This window comes from Sinohyriopsis cumingii, chromosome 11 (genome assembly GCF_028554795.1).
Source record: "Sinohyriopsis cumingii isolate HCF-2022 chromosome 11, ASM2855479v2, whole genome shotgun sequence".
NCBI lineage: Eukaryota > Metazoa > Mollusca > Bivalvia > Unionida > Unionidae > Sinohyriopsis > Sinohyriopsis cumingii.
The window spans coordinates 4,748,101-4,775,204 of record NC_142971.1 but is presented as its reverse complement, the minus strand read 5'-3'; the positions used below and the strand labels follow the sequence as shown (position 1 = coordinate 4,775,204).

Here is a 27,104-nt window from a genome sequence, read left to right as displayed (position 1 = left end):
TCCTCCCATTGCAGTAAAAAATACTTTTTCTTGTGACCATTGACCTACTCCTCAATTCAATGTGCTTAAGCATACCTTATTTCAACAACATTGGCATGACATGGCAGCAAATTACCCATGCTTTATTTGAATGATAATCCAAGCAACATATTATCCTAGCTTTATTTGCAGGATATGGATGCAAAGTTTATTCATAGATTAAGGTTTCCCTCTGCTAATTTTGCAATATAGTACATCTTTTATTGAAGAGACAGTAAGAATGCAGCTCTTGCATATGTACTGCAGTTAGAGCGTCTATCTCTGATGTAACAGTCATAGGTTAAATAAAAACAAGTGTCATCCCAACAGTTGACAGATCATCTTTTCCTTGTTCAAAGATTTGTGATGCCTTAATCTGAGTTTGATATAAATATTACTCCCACTTGCTATCAGTTTATGTGCACAAGTCCTTTGTTCTTGTCTTTTCTTCTACCAAATTTTGGTATAGCATTACTTAAAACTACTGAGCCTAAAAATATATTAAATGAAATACTCTTTCCCTGGTTCATTATGTTTTCTTGGGTTCAAACATCAAGCTTAAGAATTTACAATGTGTCCAACTGTGTAAAATCAAGCTTAAGAATTTAAAATGTGTCCAACTGCGTAAAATCAAGCTTAAGATTTTAAAATGTGTCCAACTGCGTAAAATCAAGCTTAAGATTTTAAAATGTGTCCAACCGTGTAAAATCAAGCTTAAGAATTTAAAATGTGTCCAACTGCGTAAAATCAAGCTTAAGAATTTAAAATGTGTCCAACTGTGTAAAATCAAGCTTAAGAATTTAAAATGTGTCCAACTGTGTAAAATCAAGCTTAAGATTTTAAAATGTGTCCAACTGCGTAAAATCAAGCTTAAGAATTTAAAATGTGTCCAACTGAGTAAAAAAATAGTTTAAGATTTTAAAATGTGTCCAACTGTGTAAAATCAAGCTTAAGATTTTAAAATGTGTCCAACTGTGTAAAATCAAGCTTAAGATTTTAAAATGTGTCCAACTGCATAAAATCAAGCTTAAGATCTTAAAATGTGTCCAACTGCATAAAATCAAGCTTAAGATTTTAAAATGTGTCCAACTGCGTAAAATCAAGCTTAAGATTTTAAAATGTGTCCAACTGCGTAAAATCAAGCTTAAGATTTTAAAATGTGTCCAACTGCATAAAATCAAGCTTAAGATTTTAAAATGTGTCTAACTGTGTAAAATCAAGCTTAATATTTTAAAATGTGTCCAACTGCGTAAAATCAAGCTTAAGATTTTAAAATGTGTCCAACTGCGTAAAATCAAGCTTAAGATTTTAAAATGTGTCCAACTGTGTAAAATCAAGCTTAAGATTTTAAAATGTGTCCAACTGTGTAAAATCAAGCTTAATATTTTAAAATGTGTCCAACTGCGTAAAATCAAGCTTAAGATTTTAAAATGTGTCCAACTGCGTAAAATCAAGCTTAAGATTTTAAAATGTGTCCAACTGCGTAAAATCAAGCTTAAGATTTTAAAATGTGTCCAACTGTGTAAAATCAAGCTTAAGATTTTAAAATGTGTCCAACTGTGTAAAATAAAGCTTAAGATTTTAAAATGTGTCCAACTGTGTAAAATCAAGCTTAAGAATTTAAAATGTGTCCAACTGTGTAAAATCAAGCTTAAGAATTTAAAATGTGTCCAACTGCGTAAAATCAAACAAACTGAATTTCAATAAGGATCTGTCATGCATCAATGTGACTGACACTTAGTTTCACTCATAACGCAACCCACAATGCATCAATGTGACTGACAGTTTCACTCATAACGCAACCCACAATGCATCAATGTGACTGACACTTAGTTTCACTCATAACGCAACCCACAATGCATCAATGTGACTGATGCTTAGATTCACTCATAACGCAACCCACAATGCATCAATGTGACTGACACTTAGTTTCACTCATAACGCAACCCACAATGCATCAATGTGACTGACACTTAGTTTCACTCATAACGCAACCCACAATGCATCAATGTGATTGACTCTTAGTTTCACTCATAACGCAACCCACAATGCATCTTTAAACATGATTTCATCATAAAATGTTTATTATTTTTCAACTCTGCAAAATCATTCTTGTCTAATATCTGGGAATTTGTAATTCAATAACCAGTTACATCTGACAGCTTTTGAAAAGAAAAAACCCTGTAAATATTGATTTGCATGTCATCTTCAGCAACTAGAGTTTAATAACAACAACATTTATCTATCCTAGGACCAATTAAAACTAATGAACTAATTAAAACTAAAGAAAACAAAAAATATGTCCACATGACATGGAGGTCCCCAATGACATGATGCAATTAAAGAGCAAAGATACAGGACAAAAATAGGCCATACCTCAGTAAAATTTGCTGAAAAAATAGTAACAGGCAAATGTGACCTTGATTCTCTTAATATAAAGCATCACATCAAATCTGGTTTCAATCCATGAATTCCTTCAAATGTTAATGAGTGGAAACTGAAAGACAAAGTGCCATGTAAAAAAACAAGGGATATAACTCCATAAACTTTTGCCAAAAAAACAGTGGAATTAAACTTGAAAAAGGTCTTCCTAGTGTATTGATATTATTATTATTATTATTATTATTATTATTATTATTATTATTATTATTATTATTATTATTATTATTATTATCATCACTATTATTATTATTATTATTATTATTATTATTATTATATCACTTATTATTATTATTATTGTCATTATTATTATTATTATCATCACTTATTATTATTATCATTATTATTATTGTTATTATTATTATTATTATCATCACTATATTATTATTATTATTATTATTATTATTATTATTATTATTATTATTATTATTATTATTATTATTATTATTATGATCATTATTATTATTATTTCTATTATTATTATTATTACATCTATTAGTTGAGACCGCTTGGTAATTACAGTATCAGGATGGTATCTGATGAACGAAGAAAACACTCTGAATATCATCTTGATTGATTTAATGGTAGTGTTCTTTACAAAAGCTCATGATCTGCAGTGTTTTAATAAGTAACTACAGTTTCTATTTTTATATTACTAGCCACAGATATTTAAATTACTAGAACAATGCAGTTCACATAAGTAGTTCAAATACATTCACGTCAAATAATATCAGAACAAATTTCAAATTTTGTCAAATACTCCATTAATCATTGATGAAACTTAGAAAAATTCAATTTCGACAATGTAGCGAAAATTAGTTTAAATGCATTTTTAACTTCTGAGGAGTCTACCTGAGGAGCAATGGTGAGGTCAAGGCCAACAAAACCAAAAGGACAATATCTGAGACTGAGTGTCCCAATCTGACAAGATGGTCAAAAGGTCAGCCATCTGAGTTCTTCTTTCATCAAAATTAAAGATAATACTGAAGGTTGCCCAGACCAAAAAGATTTTAAGTTGGGACAAATAAAATTTACATTCAGCTTGTCCAGTCAAGTGTTTCCACATACATTTGTTTTACCAAAAGTAATTTATTTGGACAAGTAAAATCCACTTTTGGACAAATGGCATTTATCATCCACTTGCCCAAATAGAAAAGTTAGTCTTAAATTTAACATTCATTCCTGCTATAAGATACAAGTGCACATAAGTATGTTTCATCAAACTTGTTAACTACATTGTTAGATATGTACCACATTTAAGACTAGAACTGCAAACTGCACAGACCCAGATCTGACATCGTATAATGTACCAACAGATCTGGGTCTATGTAGTTTGTCAGGAGTAACAAGTAGAACAAACAACATAGACCCTGATCTGCAAACGCATTATGCTATGGCAAATCAGGATCTTTGTTGTTTGCAGTTTGACTTGACTTCTAAGTGAGTATATACGGTGATTAGTGCTAGGATATATGGCTTTGATGACTTTGTTTAAGCATTCAAATAACATTTCAGTTTGTAGGAGCCTTCGTAGAAAAGGATGTTTCAACTTATCTTGCTGTCCAGAATTAGATACAAAATTTTATTTAATTCCAGAAAATTAATAAACAAAAATAAAGCAATAAATAGAATATATGCTGTTTTATCTTTCCTTTTTTGTACTAACAGTTGCCTCACTAGATGCTCAGCATTAAGAGGTTAGTATTAGGACTGGTTGGCCTGGTGTCAGGATAATGTGACATGGTGGGACATCATGCTAGATTTCTGTGGTATAATGCCCCAGTGCTAGACATCACTATAAACTGCCACACTACAGACATTTTAGCAATATGAAGGAAAAATTGTTTAAGCTACAATAAAAATCCGAAGCACACACAAACATATTTCCTTTATCCTTTTTTTCCATACCCCCTTATCTCATCTTAGATATAAATGCCTACAAAGCAGTTAAAGCTTCTAAGCAAAACTGCATGGAAAAAAATTGCATTGACAATATGATATTGTACAAGAAATTTCCTTGTAGGGTACATAATCCAATTTCCAGTGCATCAAGAGTAAACAATGCTTACATGCAAACCATGTTAAAACAACTACACATTAATAGCTTGATCCTCGCAAAAACATTCTCAAGGCATGTTCCCCTTCATAATTAGGTGATCTGAACATTGCATTCAATTTAGTGAATTTTATTTGTATACCCATACTAGAAAATCTAAACTTCATTCAGTGGATCTGCTGGAGGTGAGTAAGAGATTTTGAACAAAACAACTAAAGTTGTCAAATTTAATTTAGTATAAATATTTTCATCCAAATATCAAAATCTTTTCTTAATTTATAATTATTTTATTACTTTCTTCATACTTTTTAAAGTTTGAACATTTCTGAGGAAAAATTGTCAGTACAACCACTTGCAGCAGACAAACAATGTAGACATGTTTTTATGCTTTTGTAAAATAATATGATTTTAAAGGATATAATAACACATTTTAAAATTTTATTTCTTTTTAAATTTTTGGGACAAAGATTTGTGTGGGATGAAGGTATAAATAGTTTGCTCAGTTATTTTTGCAGTGTTTAATTGTAGATTGGGAAATTCTGCCAGTAGTATGGCTCTCATTCTTCTCTGTTTTCAATAGTTTTTGAATATTTTAAGGAGGTTGTAAGAATGTTATATCATGGTTTTATACAATGCTGTAACAACATTTAAATAAATTGATTAAATCATGTTGTCACAACATAATAAAACAACAATGCCATAGGTATGAAATATCATTATAGCAACATTAGCTGGGATTATTATTATTACTATTATTATTATTATTATTATTATTATTATTATTATTATTATTATTATTGGTCTAAGATATTGCAGTAGAACTCTTCCTTTGATTTCAAATTTAGATAATATAATAGAGGATATCAATCTTCTCTGAGTAGACCTAGATATAAGGAAATATTTCACAAGTGAAGTGAAAACATTGTATTGTCATGGGTGACAAAGCCACGAGTGACAAATACAAGACTGAAATATTTCCCTACATGTACTAAAAAAAACATTTTCTTTAATTAAATATTTTTAAGGTGAAATCTTTTGACTTGCATGTATTTATTTCTTCAATCTGTTTCAATGCCATCAACAGCTGTATAACTCATCAATAAAAAGAAGTTCTGAAATTTTACAAATGATTTAGCACAGTGACTGTAACAGTATTAATTACACAGATGTTATTGTATACAACATATAACAGAGTGATTTTGCAAATGTCTGTGTAACACATAGCAATTTTAAACTGATACAATTTTATACAGAACTGAATCCTTGGGGTGTTTTTGATTCAGTCTGTCTGGTTAGGATATGGTTGATTCTTAATGAGGTTCTGTAGGAGAGGAAAACTGGACCAGGTTTAAGAACGGGTTTTGTTTATCAAAAATGCCTACAGTTGAACCATAGCAGAAACAACATTTGTACTCCTTGAAATATTTGTCATAAGTTGAAACTTTACAGAGATGGATATATTAATGGAGTGAAAGAAAATGTAAATTTCCCAAAACTTGGAGACATGTGTGTTAATAACAGCAGTTAGATAAAATCGGAATTACAATTGGACAAGTTAATGATCTTTGCTGAGTTTTGCAGGTAAAGTCTTGTTTTTTTTATAAATGTCTTACACTGCAAGACTAGTCAAAGTTTTATGTGAGGTGAAGTTCATGGCTCCAGGGGTAGAAAGTAGCCCTTGCAAAAGTTGTCCATGGGACATGTAGTGGGAGTCTTATGAGACACATGTAGCCATGGTGTAAAGATGCCTATGTTAAAGTGGAAAGAGAGATAATCTCAAATCAAGGTACTGTGTCTTAATTCATACATCATTTTTCTTTGATACAAGTTTTAAGATAACTGTCTGAATTTATTAGTCTTAAATGAAATATGAACCATGTATGCTAAGAATTGATCAATATTAGGTTTGTGTAATGGTTTATGCCAATGACTTATTTGTTAGCAATAGTGTAGTTAAACTAAGAAATGAATTTTGTTTGATCTGTTTGCTAGCTAAGATATTATTCTTTTAACCTATGAATCGGCTGTGTTAACACTGGATTAACCTATGAATCAGCTGTGTTAACACTGGATTAACCTATGAATCAGCTGTGTTAACACTGGATTAACCTATGAATTGGCTGTGTTAACATTGGATGAACCTATGAATCGGCTGTGTTAACAGTGGATTAACCTATGAATCGGCTGTGTTAACAGTGGATTAACCTATGAATTGGCTGTGTTAACAGTGGATTAACCTATGAATCGGCTGTGTTAACAGTGGATTAACCTATGAATTGGCTGCGTTAACAGTGGATTAACCTATGAATTGGCTGTGTTAACACTGGATTAACCTATGAATCGGCTGTGTTAACACTGGATTAACCTATGAATTGGCTGTGTTAACAGTGGATTAACCTATGAATTGGCTGTGTTAACACTGGATTAACCTATGAATCAGCTGTGTTAACACTGGATTAACCTATGAATCGGCTGTGTTAATAGTGGATTAACCTATGAATTGGCTGTGTTAACAGTGGATTAACCTATGAATCAGCTGTGTTAACACTGGATTAACCTATGAATTGGCTGTGTTAACAGTGGATTAACCTATGAATCAGCTGTGTTAACAGTGGATTAACCTATGAATCGGCTGTGTTAACAGTGGATTAACCTATGAATCGGCTGTGTTAACACTGGATTAACCTATGAATCAGCTGTGTTAACACTGGATTAACCTATGAATCGGCTGTGTTAACAGTGGATTAACCTATGAATCGGCTGTGTTAACAGTGGATTAACCTATGAATCAGCTGTGTTAACACTGGATTAACCTATGAATTGGCTGTGTTAACAGTGGCTTAACCTATGAATTGGCTGTGTTAACAGTGGATTAACCTATGAATTGGCTGTGTTAACAGTGGATTAACCTATGAATTGGCTGTGTTAACAGTGGATTAACCTATGAATTGGCTGTGTTAACAGTGGATTAACCTATGAATCGGCTGTGTTAACAGTGGATTAACCTATGAATCGGCTGTGTTAACACTGGATTAACCTATGAATTGGCTGTGTTAACAGTGGATTAACCTATGAATCAGCTGTGTTAACACTGGATTAACCTATGAATTGGCTGTGTTAACAGTGGATTAACCTATGAATTGGCTGTGTTAACAGTGGATTAACCTATGAATTGGCTGTGTTAACAGTGGATTAACCTATGAATCGGCTGTGTTAACAGTGGATTAACCTATGAATCGGCTGTGTTAACACTGGATTAACCTATGAATCGGCTGTGTTAACAGTGGATTAACCTATGAATCGGCTGTGTTAACACTGGATTAACCTATGAATTGGCTGTGTTAACAGTGGATTAACCTATGAATCAGCTGTGTTAACACTGGATTAACCTATGAATTGGCTGTGTTAACAGTGGATTAACCTATGAATTGGCTGTGTTAACAGTGGATTAACCTATGAATTGGCTGTGTTAACAGTGGATTAACCTATGAATCGGCTGTGTTAACAGTGGATTAACCTATGAATCGGCTGTGTTAACACTGGATTAACCTATGAATCGGCTGTGTTAACAGTGGATTAACCTATGAATTGGCTGTGTTAACAGTGGATTAACCTATGAATTGGCTGTGTTAACAGTGGATTAACCAATGAATTGGCTGTGTTAACATTGGAGCAGCAATGTGGGTTATACAGCTATTTATTGTTGGCCATATGTGTCTGTGTTCAACATTAGTCATGATAGTAATTAATAGTTACACTGCAGGGGGCTTAATTTTTCATTAAGGGAAAGCAGTCTATACTATCAATCAATTAGTGATAGTATATAGTTATGTTGGGAAAATAAATTATTTTCTGTACTAAGTTAACTGTCAATGGAAAGAGATAAGCTCAGATTAATGACACTCAATGCAAGGCCAATTAGCAGTACAATGTCTGTTGTGAAATTTGACATGGGTTCAGATACTTAATGAAAGGGGTGTATATTTTTTCAGGAAGTAAGGACTGAACAGAAATTTAGTCAGCTTATATTTTATTTATCAAGAAAATAGCTTCCATGTTGTATATTAAAGATTCGATGTTGGATACTACAGATTCTATGTTCAATATTAAAGACTCCATATTGATTATTAAAGATTCCAGATCAGGGATAGTAAAGATTCCAAGAATCCAGAGGCCTAGAATAAAATCAAAGGTCAGAGTGTTGATGTACAAATCAACTCCAACCAACAAGCTACATTGAGTCTGGAAAAGGGCCAGCAGCCAGGCCAGGTTATGTAGACATGTCATTGCTATGGAAACATGACAGAACAGTTCAGAGCATAACATCACTAAACAGATTTTAATGACTCTGTGTTTACTTTTAAGAATTCTGGTTTCAATTTTTATTTATTTCTGCATTCAGTAATGAATTTGTGTGTGTATTAGTAAGCTTGTGGTTTATTTTGGTAACAGACACTGTACCAAGGTTTTGATTGTGACCTAATTTTGGCTTGCAGTCAAATCTAATCAGTACCCAATTTCTTCATTGTTTTCAGACATGATTATGATTGTAATGACAGTTAAAATCATTACTTAAACAATTTGATTATGATAAGTAATGAAGAGGTTTTCTTAAAAATGTATATCATTTGTTGTTGAGCAGTACAAGTATATGCACTGTATGGTGATAAAGAACATTGCATAGCAACAGGTCATCAATTTAGCCACTGAAAAATTTAACATTTCATGTGGAAATCTTATTCCCAAAAAGATAATGCTTCAAGCCTACATTTTGTTCATTTTGGTTTGCTTTTAGGAACATTTTCATTGAACATGAATATATACATGAGGTTCAACTGTCTTGATGTTTTAAGATTTGCAATGATCAGAAAGAACAAGAGGTAGAGAGAAGAAAAAAGAAGAAAAATTGATGATGTAAATACAGGTCTAAATCATACATATATGGGCAGATATGCTTCCTAAATGAAACAAGAAATTAGTTCCAGAAATGATATCACCACACTGGCAATAAAAGTGGTGTCACCACTATGGCAATATCTGTGAGGGTGCAAATTTCTGTTGATCTATGAAGAACACATTAATTTGGGCCAGAGAACATTTAATTAAATTTATGGGGACCGGTGCTGTTAAATCGCTATACTGCAATGATTTCTAATGTCTGTGTTGGGACAGGAAGTGATTCTTAATTAAGCCTTTGTTTATTTAACCAAGAGACAGACTAGAGGATGGCAGGTAACTTCGATCTTATATCGAAACTGTCAGAAATTGAAATTCTGCAGAACAGCTATTCGGAAAAGTAAAAGTCAAGTTGTCCCCAATTTTGGCACCTTCTATAAAAGGTGGTAAATATATTTCATCCTGATTGGTTATGCTAAGTAAGGGGCATGTTTCCAAAACTAAATCTCCTAGCTGTAAGTAGTTCCCCCTCAAAAAATCTAAATAGTTTGCATTTTTCCTGCAAGAGTGAAACTAAAAGGGACTCAAGAAGTAAATTTGGAAGAAATTCTCTCGTAAAACATTTATCAAAGGGGCCGGATGTCTGGAAATTCAATGGACACAATTCTGGCAGTATAAGTTAACAAAGCTTGAAGCCCAAGGTATTTGCATCAATTTTGTGTAATTCATTGATACCAATATAATGATTTGCTTGAATTTAATTGTTTATATTTGCATGAATTTGTTTGTTTAAATCCATAGATCAATTCTCTTGAAATGAGTATAACTGTGTTTTAGTTAATCTATCTGAATTTGTACAATGATCTGCTTTATATAAGTTTGATGAAATGTTTGAATTTGTCGCCTTGTTTGTATAGGAATTGGGTATACTAAGATTTCATGCATTACTTTAGTTGATATGAGTTACGAGAATCCATTGAATTCACTGATCTTAGATGATTTCATATATGCTAAAGACTTGAATGTGTTTTCGCTGAAAATAATGTAGATAAGTCATTTAATGAATTTCATTCATTCATTTGTGTAACTGAGATGAGAAAGGAACTGTTATGCCTTGTGTAATGTTAATGGGAATCAGTAATCGATTAGCCATTAGGAAGTATATTAATCTTACGAAACTAGGTTTGTTTATGGTCTGCCATGTTTAGCTGATCAGATAGCCTTGGTATCAACCTGAATTCTGATAGAATGATATCTGACCATAACAAGAGGGGAGTAATGACCCATTCCCAGTAGAATAACCGACAGAAAATTTAGTTTGCTTCTCTGTTTATTTTAAAAGGGGAAATAACTCCACTGACATATACAGTGACATATCAACTGATGTATACAGTGACGTATCCAGGTACCTACTGATACAAGTATCTACATATCTACATGCTTATGTATCCACCTACCCACACAAAGTTTGAGGGCTGGAAAGAGGCGAGACAGTAGGGAGGATGGAGGAGAAACACCAAAGAGTGGAAGGACCAAGAGGAACAACTACTGTGATGTTGGAGTGAACTGGAATGTACAGGTTATGAAGTTGTACAAGGCAATGACTTCGATCGTTCACTCAAATATATGATGAACAAATTCTATCATTTAAAATAGATTGGCTATTTATATAAATATATCTGTGTTTGAAATTCAGTGAAAGATTTATTCCAAAAAGAAGTGTATCTTCCTAATGTAATGTGTTATCACAGTTGTTTATGTAATTGATTAAATGTTTGTTTTCATGTACGGGGGCTCAAGTCATTCTGTTCTATATATCTCCTAGATAACAATAACCTCATAATACACACCACCAGTGTAGGAAAACCCTACAATATCATTTTTCTCCCACTGATACATTTCAATATCCCTTATGAAACTCATAATAAAGAGAGGATATTTGATTAAAATGAGTGAATAGCAAATATATTTTATCAAGTGGATGAAAATGTTTGTCACCCACCTTATTAAATATATTTTATTTACTTGGAGCAAGCAAATATTTTGTATTTTACACTCAGATATAGTGGCAAGCAATGTATATAACATATTGAGGTAGCAGATTCCTTACTGGAACTGGCACAATGATATTGGTTTACCATTTATGTTCTGCTGTGTTTCGTACATATTTGCACAGAAAACCTAATTCTACTTCACAATTCAAGGCAAAATGGCACATTAAGAAAAGAGAAACAATTGAAGAAAAAAGCACCTTGTTGGGTTTGAACTCGGATCATCTACAAGGGGAGGCATTCATACTTACCAGATTTTATATATGTTCATATACAAAGGATGCAGACATACTTACTGCAAGCATCTAAGAATAGGATAACATTTCTTATCAACTGACAGGCAGAGAAAAAATTATTTTGCTGTATTTTATTCCAGTTTATTATCAAGATTATTTCTCTCAGAAAATCCAGCAATAATAGCAATAATAATAATAATACTTTATTTATAGAGGGTGACTCATTCAAGGACTATTCACCCTGGAGGACCTTGTAAGGAGAGTATAACAGTGCATTGTTTGAAAGTAATTTGCTGCCTAGTATAAAATAAATTACAATATTCCTCTCCTATTGTAAAAAGCTGAGATTTTATAGTTACCTTTGTCTCCGAGTTTGCCTGCAATATACCACCTTGGTATCTTTGGATACTCTGAGCAGTGCATGCTGATCAAAGACTTGAAGAAATAATTTGTTCCAAGTGTCAACCGCTGATCAAAGACTTGAAGAAATAATTTGTTCCAAGTGTCAACCATATAATAAACAATATCAAACCCATTTATCACATACCAATGAACCTCATCAAGATTCTTGCAGAATTGATTGGGGTTGAAAATTTTAGTACATCTATGCTTAATGGTAAATTTGGCATTAGAATTATTTTCAGATTGGTAAATACATTTTGATACAGAACAGTGGTCCTTTAATACATACAATCTAATCCATATATGGTATACTAATCCTCACTAAATGAATGCTTGCAAGCAGGTACTTGACCCAACTCTCCAATTTAGAACTGATAAAGAATCTCACTGGTTTCATTAAGTTTTATTATCAGCATATAAAGTAACCAGCATCTATGTGTATACAGTAGATATAAGAGGAATGAGTGACTCCATTACAATACCAGTAATTTTATCTTGTCCAATTTTAATTAGGACCCCATCCAAAGTAACTACCATATGTACTTGCTTATAAGTCAGATATAACTGCAACTTCACAGATCCAGAACTGCTGGCACATAGTGTATTGCCAAATCTGGGTTTGTGCAGTCATTTTTTTAAGAGTAATAAGTAGAACAAACAAAATGCAAACCAATCTGCTGGTGTATTATTCGAAGGCAGATCAGAGTCAATGTTGCTTGTAGCTGGACTTGACTTATAAGGAAGTAAAAGGATACATTTCCCTTGAGCTGCATCTTGACACAAATTAATATGCTGTCAGTGGGTATTTCCCAAGTCCAGAAAATATTAAAATAAGTATATTAGATTTATAATATTAGCAAGGAAAGAATTTATGCAAAATAGAGATTTGTTCAAGGAACAAAACCTGTTTCACAATCCTAGAATGGTGGCACAGTGTGAAGTCCTGTAATTTCCCTCAGCAGGGAATGCAATATAACCTAACTTGAACATTCATGTAAATAAGGACTTTTCTGACCAAGACCAGGTTCTTTAACATGGACTTTTTCATGGTTCCTATGGGTCCCTAAATAGGCAGCAGTCCCAAAACTCTTGTACCAAATTTTATTCAAGCATCATTAAGAATTCACAGTCTCTGTAAAATATGACTGAAATACAGTATCACCCAGTTGGTCAGGCACTGACCTACATGCCTAGCAGACAGGCTGCAAATCTAATCTGCTTGCAGACCTAGCTTGATTGGCTTGAGTAAATAAATGGATTATTACACTGCAAGAACATTGATCCGATAAAGTGAGGATCTTACACAGCTCTGCAAAACATACAGCTTGTACTCAATTATAAGTTGAGTCAGACCACAAATATAACAAATCCAGATCTGCCATAGTATAATGTCACCTGCTGACCAGGGTCTATGTTGCTGGTTCCACTGATTACTCCTAGCAAACTGCATTGGCCCAGACATGCCAGCACATTATGTGACTGCAGATCCGGGTCTGTCTAGTTTGTAGTTGGACTCGTCTTATAAGCAAGTATATATGGTGATACAATAGTCTGTCTTTTTCTGTTCTTCAAGCTATGAAAGATTTTGTATAGCTTGGATATCTTAAATCGATATCCAGTTCAATAAAAAAGTATCAGCACTGGAATCTCATCTTTGATGGTTTTGATAGTCTAAGAAACTTGATGCAGCTCCAGAACCAAAGATCAATACTTCCCAGCAAATTTCTATTTTTCCTATGTAACCTCCCTATTAAAAGGCCACATTCAATCACTCAATACTTAAAGCAAAAGTATTCCAAACATGATACTTTCAATAATAATAATAATAATAATAAGAAGAAGAAGAAGAAGAATACAAAACTGCCAATTGATTCTAACCTGGGATATACACTGATTATGCCATAAAGAACTTAACTAAAACATAGGCTTATGAGTCACACATATGGATTAGCCTTCCATACAAGTCAGGCTGACAAGTCACACATATGGATTAGCCTTCCATACAAGCCAGGCTGACAAGTCACACATGGATTAGCCTTCCATACAAGTCAGGCTGATGAGTCACACATATGGATTAGATTACCATACAAGTCAGGCTGACAAGTCACACATATGGATTAGCCTTCCATACAAGTCAGGCTGACAAGTCACATATATGGATTAACCTTCCATACAAGTCAGGCTGACAAGTCACACATATGGATTAGCTTACCATACAAGCCAGGCTGACAAGTCACACATATGGATTAGTGTTACTGTACAAGCCAGGCTGACAAGTCACACATATGGATTAGCCTTCCATACAAGTCAGGCTGACAAGTCACACATATGGATTAGCTTACTGTACAAGCCAGGCTGACAAGTCACACATATGGATTAGCTTACTGTACAAGCCAGGCTGATGAGTCACACATATGGATTAGCTTACTGTACAAGTCAAGAAGTTACTTAGAGGTTTTTCCATTTAAAGCAATGGTGGCCATATTTGATAATGCTGATCTATACCATAATTGCCTAGCTAATCATTTTAAGTTTCACCTGCACTAGAAAAATTTATATTTACACCCCCAAACATACATAAAGCTGTCAAAAAGTAATGTTCAGCAGTTATAGTATTATTGCAAGAAAGCATCAAATTGATGCAGCTACATGCACTAAGGTAAACTGAAAACCATATCTGATCATAAACTGTCAATGGATGCAGATGGTCAGGCTGCAAGAACAACCTGAGATTGAAAAATAAAAGCATGAATGAATAGATAGACATGCACTATCACTTCATTTGCCAAAGAGTAGATATTACAATCATAAGGTTTACAAATTTAATTTTTCAAAACAATAATTTTCCACAATGCTTATGTATTCTGTTATGAATGAAAATATGGATTTTCCAATGTTCTATGATGCACTTAGAATGTAAAAGGTGATAATTAAACAGGAAAATAAACAGCAGCCACCGCCATAAATGCATGACCCTTTAAGTAATTAAACCTTGGTGCCATTGCAAGTGTTACTGAAAACTATCAAATGACTTTGATTATAAAGATAAAAACTGTCCAATCATTTATAATCAATCAATTACCATAAAACTGATCACATGACACATAAACACTGACATGAAAAAAGACAAAAACGACATCCATGGGAAACATAAAAATCTAAATTGTTTGGTCTCATGAAAGGGTTGCCAGCTAAATGAATGAATAGCTGCACTGAATATTGATTGACTATAAAAGACTAAAATAATCATCAACAGCGATCCAAAATCTGATCAAATTATACACTGCTACTGCTGCGATTTGTGAGAATCATCTGGTAAACTGCTGTTTCTGCAACACAGTGAAACTTTAATTTCATGATACGGTATGCATGGTTTCTTTTGAACCCGAAAATCAATATCTATAAGTATTGAACACAAAAATCAATATCTATAAGTATTGAACACCAAAATCAATATCTATAAGTATTGAACACCAAAATCAATATCTATAAGTACTGAACCCCAAAATCAATATCTATAAGTACTGAACACCAAAATCAACATCTAAGTATAGAAAAGAGATTAATGCTTAAAATCCAAATCCTGGATAAACTTGCATACAAGTTAAATCCATCTGCAAATGCACACACCTTGATCTATAGTTGCATATTGGACTGGCAGATCTGGGTCTACACAATTTTTTAGGAATAATCAGTAGAACTTACAACATACACTCTAACCTATTGGCACATTATGCGACAGCAGATCCGGTCTATATTGTTTGTAGTGTTACTTGATTTAAAAGCAAGCATATACAGTAAACTATCCACATCACCAAAGTTATCAATTAAATCAGTTTTAAACTGATGTGAAAATATACAGGTTATTTTATAGACATGTTTGACCAATCATTACATAAGTTATTTCATCAAATAAGCATGAGTAAAATTGAAAATAGATTTAAATGTTGAAGTTTTAAAAAAATTATGTCAGAATTTCAAAGGACTGAGTTTTTAAGATGTCACATGCAGAAGAGTCCTCTTTTACATATGTGGTGGGTTAAGTGTTATCCTGCTTTAGAGAGCAAAAAAAGTCAGTATGTGCCATACTTAACAAATGGCATAATGTCTATGACATACTTAACAAATGGCATAATGACATTACTTAACAAATGGCATAATGTCTATGCCATACTTAACAAATGGCTTACTCAAATGGCATAATGTACAACTCGTTTGTCACAATTCATCACCACTAAAATGATCAATCTAACAAGGCATTTGCAACTATATTTCCCAAGACACAGTCACATACCAAACATACCAAACAGGTGGTTGAGAGATAAATACTCTATGTTTACATTCACCTAACATTATAAATAGTACAGTTTACATAGTTTACATAAATAGTACAGTTTACATATACCCTATTTTCCTAAACACAGAAACTTCTACACATTCTGAAATGAATATTTTGTCATCTTATTATATCACCATATTTGCTCAAAATATGCCACAACCATTGCCATATAACTTGAACTGGCAATATTGCCATAACTGGCCATATAACTCGAACTGGCAATATTGACATAATTGGCCATATAACTTTTAAACTGAGAATGTTGCCATAATTGACCATCTAACTTGTACTGGCAACATTGCCATAAATTGTCATATAATTTAAATTGGCAACACATATAATTGCCATAAATGGCCATACAACCTGAACTGGAAATGTTGCCATAAATGGTCATATAGCTTGAATTGATAATATTGCCATAAATGGTCTCAACAAAGAAGAAGCAGACAGCTTTGTCCTCAATAGTTGTATTCATAAGGCCATTTAATTTTGTATGAACTTAGCTGCCACTATTACAAGACAAAAGTAACATCGATTGTACATTCTACACATATCATATGATAAACAGCATACTTCTTTTATGTAAAACCCTGACCTGCCAACTCTAAAATGACCTCGGTAAGGTTGTTGACATTTTCCATAAGGTGTAACGAGACATTAAGTTCCACTATTTTTGCCATTTGGAAAAACATTTATTTGAAAGGTTTATAGGTGTGATCTGATGCACTGAAGGTAACTATATGTTTGGCTAAAACATCATGTCATACATTCTGATCTTAATGATCTCAAGTCAGTTTAGTTTCAGTTCAAAACCCCATGGAGGTAAATGACTTACTGCTCAATCTCTCAATTTGACTTGATTTTCATGATTTGTTTCTTCTTAAATTTATTGTGTGTAGCAGTAAGCAATACTCAGATCACCATAAAATTATATCCAATAAAAACAACTGTCATCTTTCTTGCTCTTTCCCCAAGCATAGCCAATTATTTGAATATGGTTTTTCAGGCTTCCAAACAAAATATTTTGACATTTTAATTATCCACTTAGCAATCAATTATTTGCAGAATAACATTTCCAGACTATGCAAAAGCTTAATCATACATTAACAAAGATAGATTAAAAAGTGTATGAGGTACCCATGTAAAGTTCATCTGTTCACTGATTATATCCATCAAGTTTAAAACATATAACCAGACCAAATCTGGACAAACCAATATCTAGACTTGACTGCATTGATTGTATTTACATTTCTGTAGCTACTGTTCTAAAAGTAAGTAAGCCTAACAATAAAATCAAAAGGATTTGCAGGTCAACATAACCCATTCTTTATTAGTTGGATACTCGACCTTTTCAATCCTAAATTAATACATGTCCTTGACCTTTTCAGTCCTAAATCAATATCTGTCCTCCTTGTCCTTGACCTTTTCAGTACTAAATCACATGTCCTCTTTGTCCTAAATGCAAGCCATTCACAAAGTGTGGTCATGGTACAAGACACAGAACTTTAGTTATTATGCAGAAGCCATTTTTGTCCTTTCAGAATTTGTGGCCTTGACCTTTAACCTATTAGCCCTAAAATCAACAGTTGCATATGGATGATGAATATGGAATGGTAACCTGTTATAATCATAGCTGCTAAATTCTTATAATAAAAGATACAGGAGAAAGTTAGCTATTATTTTGGATATTAATGCTCTAAGCAGACTGATGAGTTCCTCCTTGAACCAATGTGGGAAAACTCTCTGCTTCCCCTCACAATTTCAGTGATAAGTTCATGCTTGAACCAATGTGGGAAAACTCTCTGCCTCCCCTCACAATTTCACTGATGAGTTCCTCCTTGAACCAATGTGGGAAAACTCTCTGCCTCCCCTCAAAATTTCACAGATGAATGCCTTCTTGCATGAGTGAATTGATCCACCATTTGTTCTTAGAAATTTTTGCTCTGAGGACTTATTTGATACGATTCAGACATGTTGAGGAAAGACCATGACCATCCTTAGAAATTTTTTATGGCCAAATTTAATAGGTCATTCATCCATGATTCTTCCCACTTGAGGGTAGAAATCAAGACAAGGCAGACTATGATTCCATCGCTGGAGGGTGGGTGTGTGTATCCAGACCATTCCAGTCCAAAAAAACAGTATCAACAGTCCAGGTTGTTGAATCTGTAAATGAAGAGACCTCTGCAGACACAGATTAAACTGAACACCAAGGGATTATTAGCTGATTCCATCTGGACAATGAGTCCAAAAATACATTGAGTCTGGTCATGTATGATGGACCTGAATCTGACTTTTTCACTGATGATATCACCTAAGAAAATCCCAAAACATAAGGCAGAGGTCTAGGGATTTTTGTCCCTCATGCTTTCTGATATAATTTACTACAGTGGAGTTGTCAGATACAACGAGGACACAACTTCCAGACAGCATCTCCAGCTACAACTGAAATGCATCCTTGAATGCCTGCATCTCCAAGACATTGACATGCAAGTCAGTCCTGAGGGGGCCACAAGTTCCAGAAACAAGAGCAGTATGTGAGCACCAGAGCACTCCTTTGCTGACCTCTGTGTAAACTATAATGCCCAGAGGCTGAATTTCCAAAACACCTGCCATAAGTCATGTGACATTCTCCCATTTGCCAAATATTAATAATAATAATAATAATAATAATAATAATAATAATAATAATAATAATAACAATGACTTTATTTAAAGAGAGTGAGTTGCATGGAACTAATCCCCTTATGACCCCCTATTATATGCAAATTTACATTCAGAGTACATGTATATAGCTACACACACGCACACACACACACACACACACACACACACACACACACACACACACACACACACACACACACACACACACACACACACACACACACACACACACACACACACACACACACACACACACACACACACACACACACACACACACACACACACACACACACACACACACACAGAGAGTGCAGTGATAACAAGCTACATTTATATAAAGACATAATAAACAGAAAAATTTGAAAGAAAATGCCCCAATAGATACATTGTGTAGATACAGTACAAAATTGTGAGACAAGTGAAAGGTTAATGAATTTATACATTAAGATGTAATGTATTTGTCAAATCAAACAGATTCCATTTTTCATCCAATGAACTACTTATGAAATAAATGCATTTATATTTATAACCTCATTTATACAGAAACTGGGATATACAGACACTGGGATATACAGAAACTGGGACTGCCCTCTCTAAACAATGTTATAAGCCAGCAAACTGATGACCAGTTAGTGTGGTAACTATTTGAAAGTCAGCTGATCTTTCTTTGTCAGTAGATTAACTGATGCCAGAACTTTGTACATTGCCATATATGGGTCAGGAAGGGGCTAGCAAAATTCTGGTGTCAACAGACAAAATCAATCCACAGAAGACTTATTCTTTTCTAGATATAGTTGGACTGAGTAATGACAATGAAGCTTGTAAGCAGGAGTTATCATATGAATATCGGATATCCAGGACTAATATCATATGAATATCGGATATCCAGGATTAATATCGTATGCTGAAGAATGGGAAGAAGCAGTGCATGTGATGAGGCTGGCATTAAATACTGAGATACAGCAATTTCAAGATGGTCACTGAATAGTCCAGGCATGAATATCGGATATCCAGGACTAAAATCACCATAGCCAGTACCATACAGGTAAGTCATGATGGGCATGAATATCGGATATCCAGGACTAATATCACCATAGCCAGTACAATACAGGTAACTCATGACGGAGGCAAAGTTATCAGCTGTACATTGAGCAAGCCATCGGTGGTCCAAGAATGGTGTGAGACATCTAGAACTGGACCACTGCAATAGCCAGGTTGGTAGGCCATAACAGGCCATGCAGGAGCCATTCGACATTGGTTCATGATGACTTTAGATCAATGTGGATTCATGCAGGTACCAGGCCAAAACAGATCTGTAATTATATTGGCCCTGACTGACTAATGGTTATGGACCACAGTAGCTCCATAATGGACACTACTAGCCATGGACCACCATGAGTCAGAGAAATGACATGGGTCCATCATGGCATTATACTGGACAGAAGCCTGGTGATAATCAATGACAATGCCAGTGTTGTGATGCTGGGCTGGAATATGTCATATTGAATCAATGTAACCAAGCATAAGTAAAGGCTATATCTGATTCAGTGTTGACTGTAATAAATCCACATTAAATGGCAGAGTCCAGTTATGATGGAGATAGAACATCATGTCCTTCATTGTGGTACTGGGTTCATGATGCTCGGACGGGTTAGTTGTTATTAGCTCACCATAAGCACTCCCTTTTTGCATCAGTTAAAGCCATGTAAGCGCTGGTATTGACCACTGCTGATCAACCACTAAGGCCATTCCTAATCCAGATGGGCTACTGTACCCATTTGGAATTGGTCCTCAAGGTAAGATCTAATCCAGATGGGCTACTGTACCCATTTGGAATTGGTCCTCAAGGTATCACCAAAAAGATCTGTTCCAATCAAGGAGGTGAAGGCAGAGCTAAAGCTGGTGCATGTTGATTATAGTTTGATTTTCTTCTGCTTTGTCAAACTCCTGCTTTCAATGTTTCATCGAGTATTAAATTGTTCACTGAGGCAACCACAGCAGCATTGCTAATTATGTCCTCATCTGGTTTGCTTCTTTGCCTTCTAATTAGTACAAAGTCAGAAATCCAACAATCCTCCATCCATCACATTAAAAAATCACAAGTATGACTTTAATACATATATATATATATATATATATATATATATATATATATATATATATATATATATATATATATCAGGCATGTCCAGTTTAAATTTGCTGCTCTGTTAGCACTTAGTCCTGCCCACTGTGTTAAAACCTGTACATTCATACAGCAAAACAATATCCTATACAGATGAAACCAGTCATGCAATGTATCAAAGTACTGTGACAAGATGACCATGTCCCAAATGTATACAAGATTTGCATCAACTTTGTGTATTATTTGAATGAATGTACAACTGAGGCAGGTGACATTTAAATAGCATGAAAAATTAGAGCAACAAACTTTGTGCCAGACAGAAAAGCTGGAGAAATAGATATAACTATATGTGAAGTAAACTTCCTTGTAGGAGAAAACTACCCAGACTTATTCCCTATATGAGAAAAAGGCACCAACTGAATACAGGTTTGTGACATCACTAAAACAGCATACTTCCTTGCATGAATAGTAACTGAAGTAAGGATAGGATTCTGCACCAATTTTTCTATCCAAGGGGAGATCACTCTTGTCTGACACCTGCATACGACAGATGACATTTAAATTTTTTATTGCTAATAACTTGTTTGGGAAGGCTTGATTTGCAAGACAGTGGTCATACTCCTATCTTCTTATGATTGGGTAACATATCTTAGTAAGAAAGATGTATTCCAATTACAATTTTTTTGTGGCAATCTAGGTATAGATATTACTTACAACCCATGGTTTGTCAAGGAAGTTGTAGAGACTTGGAAGAGAGTTAATGCTAGGTATACCACCATACTGGAAGCCCAATAAAAGATTTCTCCAGTCCTCACAGGCATCTCTCACATGCTGCCGAATAAGCAGAAAGTCTGGTTTAAAAGACCTGAAAAAGTGAAATTTACATACACTAAGTAACTTGTTTGGGTACAGGAGAACTTTTGCTAACACTTGAAGTTATTATTTTAACATAAAATATGATAATAAACATAAAATATGATAATAAACATTGAATTTGATAACTTTTACTTTTGATACATTTTTTGTTCAGCCCAGATTGGTTATAATAAAGACATATGAGACACTTTTTATGCAAGTGGCATCACTGTCAACAATTTGTTCTAATTTTGGCTGAAGCTTTCCATAAATATATTTGCATATATTTCTTAACTCCCTTGATAGATTCTAACCAGGCTAGGCATGACATATTGTTAAGTTAAAACATTTTATTCCACATCATGCTTGCTTGACCTTTTACCTTAGAGTCAAGGTCACAATCACAAAGTTAAGCTTTTTGTTCAAGCATTTTATTTGCTTGTATTTCCAAAAACCCTCTAATGGAATTCTTGATTGTGAAGCTAAGACAATTCAAAATGTGACATGCTTTCTTACCCTTCTAACTTTGTGGTCCAGATCAGTCACAGAAAATTTGCATTAAGGTTTCAGTTCAAGTTTCTTCATTAGCTTAAATTTCTTTGATTTGAAGCAAAGACAATTCAAATTCACTCACTGCTCTGACCACAGGGAAGATTTTAAACATCTTGAATGGTCCAGTGCTGTAAATGATTCTTACTAAAGGTGCTTCAAAGGAAATATTTTCAAGGAACATGGATACTTGTCCATACCAGCCAAGTTTTCTGGGACCAAATCTGTGAGTTCAGTATTCACAGTAAGGTAGACTGGGTCCAAAACAGAGATTAGCAAATGCCCATTTTTGTCATAAATTTAAGAGTGAAAGTGCACATCATACCAAACCAAAGGAAATTAACTACCATGAATAATAGTTTCTCAAGTTTATTAATTTTCTTAATGTTATATAGTGACACTGTTTACTGATGTAGACATTTGTACCACTTTAGGCACATTATCTGATGCTTTCTCATTTGCAATGCACTGCATACTTTTAAATGCTTTTTAGCTCCCCCCCCCCCACTAGAAATGGTCAAATGTATGTTGCAACTGGTGCAGTTCTTGAAGCTTTCTTGGTTTTCACTATGCTTCACATTTAAATTCATCTAGTTAAGTACAGTTGATCTTGTAGACATACTTCTTTGTTTTCAGTGGCAAATTTTCTTTTTAATCTGTTAATTAGTATATTTCCAAATGGTTCAAGAACTGCTTTATACTTGTCAGGTTGCCTGCAGTCTGTTACACGACACATTACTCAATACTGAAATATTGATGAGTAAAACAACTTATGTGCATACAATAAATGCATCAAGCACATGTTGTGAGCAATAATTTGATTGGCTGTTAGGTTGATAACAATTTGATTGACAGATTATGAAAGTCATAAACAGTGCACTGAATACTGTTTTGGCTGGAATTATTTATGCTAAGTGGATATTGTTTTAGCTGGAAATACATAGAGATGTGGTTTTGGCTTGAAATACCTATGCTTGGCAGATTTTTTCTTTTTGGTAGTTTTTGTTGGCAAATCAGTGCATCACCATACAGGGATTAAACTCTAAAGACTACTGGACAATTCAGGAGACTTGTCACACTGTGACCTACTTCTTGGTAAGATAGTCTTTTTTGTATATGCACAAAAAGTTACCTGACTGCAGTCAACAATACCCAGGAAATTTACCAAAAGAAAACTTGAATGAAGCCACAGATCTGTGCAATACAAGTCATAATGACCCAATTTCGGTGGTACAGCTTTCTTCTCACCAACACAAAGATATACAAAGATGCATATCTCTATTGGCAGAAATGCCCCAGAAACTGACCGAACATCAAAACTTAAAATCAAACAGCTATAAGATCTTTGGTACAGAAACTACTTATGCTGAGTGCTGTTTTATCCAAGATGCACTACAAAGTTACATGATAATAAATGGCCTTCAACAAAAAAAAATGAATGAGAGTCATCTAGAGATGACATATCTCTGTAGTCCCAGCCACAAAGGGAGAATTATCCAGCCTTAAGTTGCTGTTAATGAACAGATTCAGTGTCATGAACTGTATATATTGCATTGCTGTATGAAAGCTATTTCATTATTGAATACAACTTATATGATTTTCTACCCTTGACCATCATTGTAACCTCAACTTAAAAAGTGGACAGGAATGCTGATATAGACAAAATGCATCAACAACAAACTTGTAAAGGTTTAACGCCATTTTTCAGCACAAGACAGGCTATACATGGTGGCCAGTATAAATGGTGGAGGAAGAACCCAGTAAAACCCCGGACTTAACCACTGACCCATGAGAAGCTACTGGCAAGCTTTCTCACATGCCCACACTGGCTGAGCCTGAGACTCAAACCCACAAAGACAGAGGTGAGATGGCAGTGATCTGTAACTGTGAGTACTTTAGACCACTTGGCCACTCAGGGCCCCCAACAACAGACTTAGTATTTAATTAAGGTGTGACAGATGGATGAACAAGGGTGCCTCTATATGCTCATTGTATGTATGTACATATGTAAGTATGTATATATTATAGGGTTAGAAGTTAAATTAAATTTTTAAATTTGTGGGGCTTTTAGGTTTTTTCAAAGGTTTTAAAACTTTGTGAGGTTCAAGACACAAAGCAGTTACACAATCATCACCATGATAAGTATAACATCTATTACAAATTTGAGAAAGTTTGTTCTGAGTGAACTAAAAAAAAGAAAATAAGATAAAGTGAAAATTAATAAATAATTAAAAAATACATATTTGCAAGTGCTAAGAAATTCTTGACCATTAGGCTACATGAGCACTATCAAGGCTACATTAGCACTATCATAGCTATATTCTGCTGGGTAAAAGTTACTCAGTGAAAGGCAAAGATAAAAAATTGCTTAAATCTTACAATGGCAAAACCCTTCCAGTAAAAGTAAATACATACTTGTTTAATTCTTTAGATTATCGAGGAAAGAAAACCTGCAACCTGAATAGGAAAATGGAGACTCAATGCAGATGAGACAGTAGTAGAAAAGGACATGAAGGATCGTCAGTGAAGATGTTAGCAGAAATGTATGAGACCAAAAAATAGAAAAGACAGAAAGTATGTATATGTGTACAGGGGTTACAGCATGGCAGCACAATCGTGGCTACATAGTGCTGATTTATGGTGAAGTTCTAAAAAAATGTTAGGAAAATAGGCCCTAAAATATTCTTGTGGGTTACAGGATGGAGAAAACTCCAGATGCACCCTCCTGCATGTTGTGATGGAGGCAGATGGCAGCTCATCATGCTGGACTTGCTAACAAAAGAGAGTAGGTTCAAATCCAACCATCATATCAACCCAGGATACCTAACACAGTGTGTCCTTTGACAAGGCACTATACTCCAAATGCCTCAGTGCTAAATAACATAAATATGTTGCTAATACCAAACCAAAACCAAACCACCATATCTCAATAACAATGAAGTCCAAGAAAATAAAAGGTTATGTTAAAATTCTTCAAAAAATATACAAAATAAAATACAAAGGGAAAAATAATAAAAACATTGTTAAAAAATATGGGATCCAAATTTATTATATAAATGGGATTCTTGTTTTAAACCAATTACCAGTCATTCTCCAGTGGTACTTCATTAAACAGTTTACATAATAATTTCTGTCTCAGAGGATGGAAGTCAGTACATCAAGCAAAAACATTTTCCACTTTCACTAGACACTGGCAAAGTATGCATTCTGGTCAAAGTTTACCTTAGGTATACATGGGTCAGGTATATATGCATGTGACACAATACCATCTTACTAAGGGATTTGTTCTTTGTGAGGGCTGCCACTTCCATTGGTGGGCTTGATGTTATGAATTTTATTTGTGGAATTTTCATTACACATATTTCATTGCCAAGCATGTATAACATGTCATTCACTGCAACAACTCATCAGTTTGGGAACACTTCAATGCTGAGTAGCTTTGGCTGCTTTATCATATGCCATTTCATTACTCTTCATACCAATGTCACTAGGCAGTAAATAGTACAGAATAATTTTCCAGATTTTTATAAGCAAATCATGTTTTTAAACATTCGGGATATAATATTTCATGGAGGCATAAACCAATTTGCAGAATAATTATGGACTTTAACTATTTTTGTTTAAAAAAATGTTTACTGGATTTGCTGCTTTGATAATAAGATACCTGAGAGGAAACTTTATAAAATTTTGTGTTTTAAATGAAAAAAATTGGTAAATTGAAAGGGTAAATTAATAGGTCAAGTGTAATCAAATCTCTTTACACTCTTGTTCTTGACTGTCCTGTTAAGGAAATTTATACTGCATACTGTGTTTGTTATGTATATCTGTAATTTCTGTAAATTTTATTCATAACTGTAAATTACAGTGATTATCTGATATAGAAATTTTGTACATGCATAGGTTCTATATTACAATATTTAGAACATAAATTGCATAGGATCTATAAATAGATGCTTAAATATGTGTTGACAGTTGCGAATAATAAAATTATTGGCAAATATTTGACAAGTTTCACACTTTTTCCCATTTGACATGTTGGTCAGGTGGTATCTTAGAAGAATCAAGTTAATTCCCTTTAGTTGTTTTAGATCATGTGAAATGTTTTGCAATGTTGGAGATTTGCAATTTATTATGTAGGATTAGTAATTATATGCATGTACATAAATAGCTAGGACTGGACAATTTTCTCATTCTTATGTTCTTGTTGTAAAATCAAGTCTGCAGATGTATTTTATATAACTTAGATATTATTTAAGAGGAAATATTTGTTTGGATTATTCAGTGAAAGTGCTCACTGGATTATAATAACTATTCTGAGACAACTGTGAATTTTTCAAAGGAGTTCTGGACAAATAAAACCCACCATTTTGACACATCAGGAATGTTGGTGAACCATTATATCCTATAATATGAAATTTATACAAAACCTTTCATTCTTTTGGACTTTGATAGAACTTTTTCATGAGTA

General features: G+C 33.9%; 1 protein-coding gene across 2 annotated transcripts in view; it reads right to left on the bottom strand.

Moving 5' to 3' along the window:
* Positions 1–27,104, bottom strand: part of LOC149787544 (synapsin-like) — a 406,386-nt gene that overhangs the window by 245,783 nt on the left and 133,499 nt on the right. For both annotated transcript variants that reach the window (XM_089973694.1, XM_089973695.1), the window contains exon 5: positions 21,947–22,097. In XM_089973694.1, the coding sequence (XP_089829820.1) occupies positions 21,947–22,097 (151 nt within the window). The remainder of the gene's footprint in view (positions 1–21,946; positions 22,098–27,104) is intronic.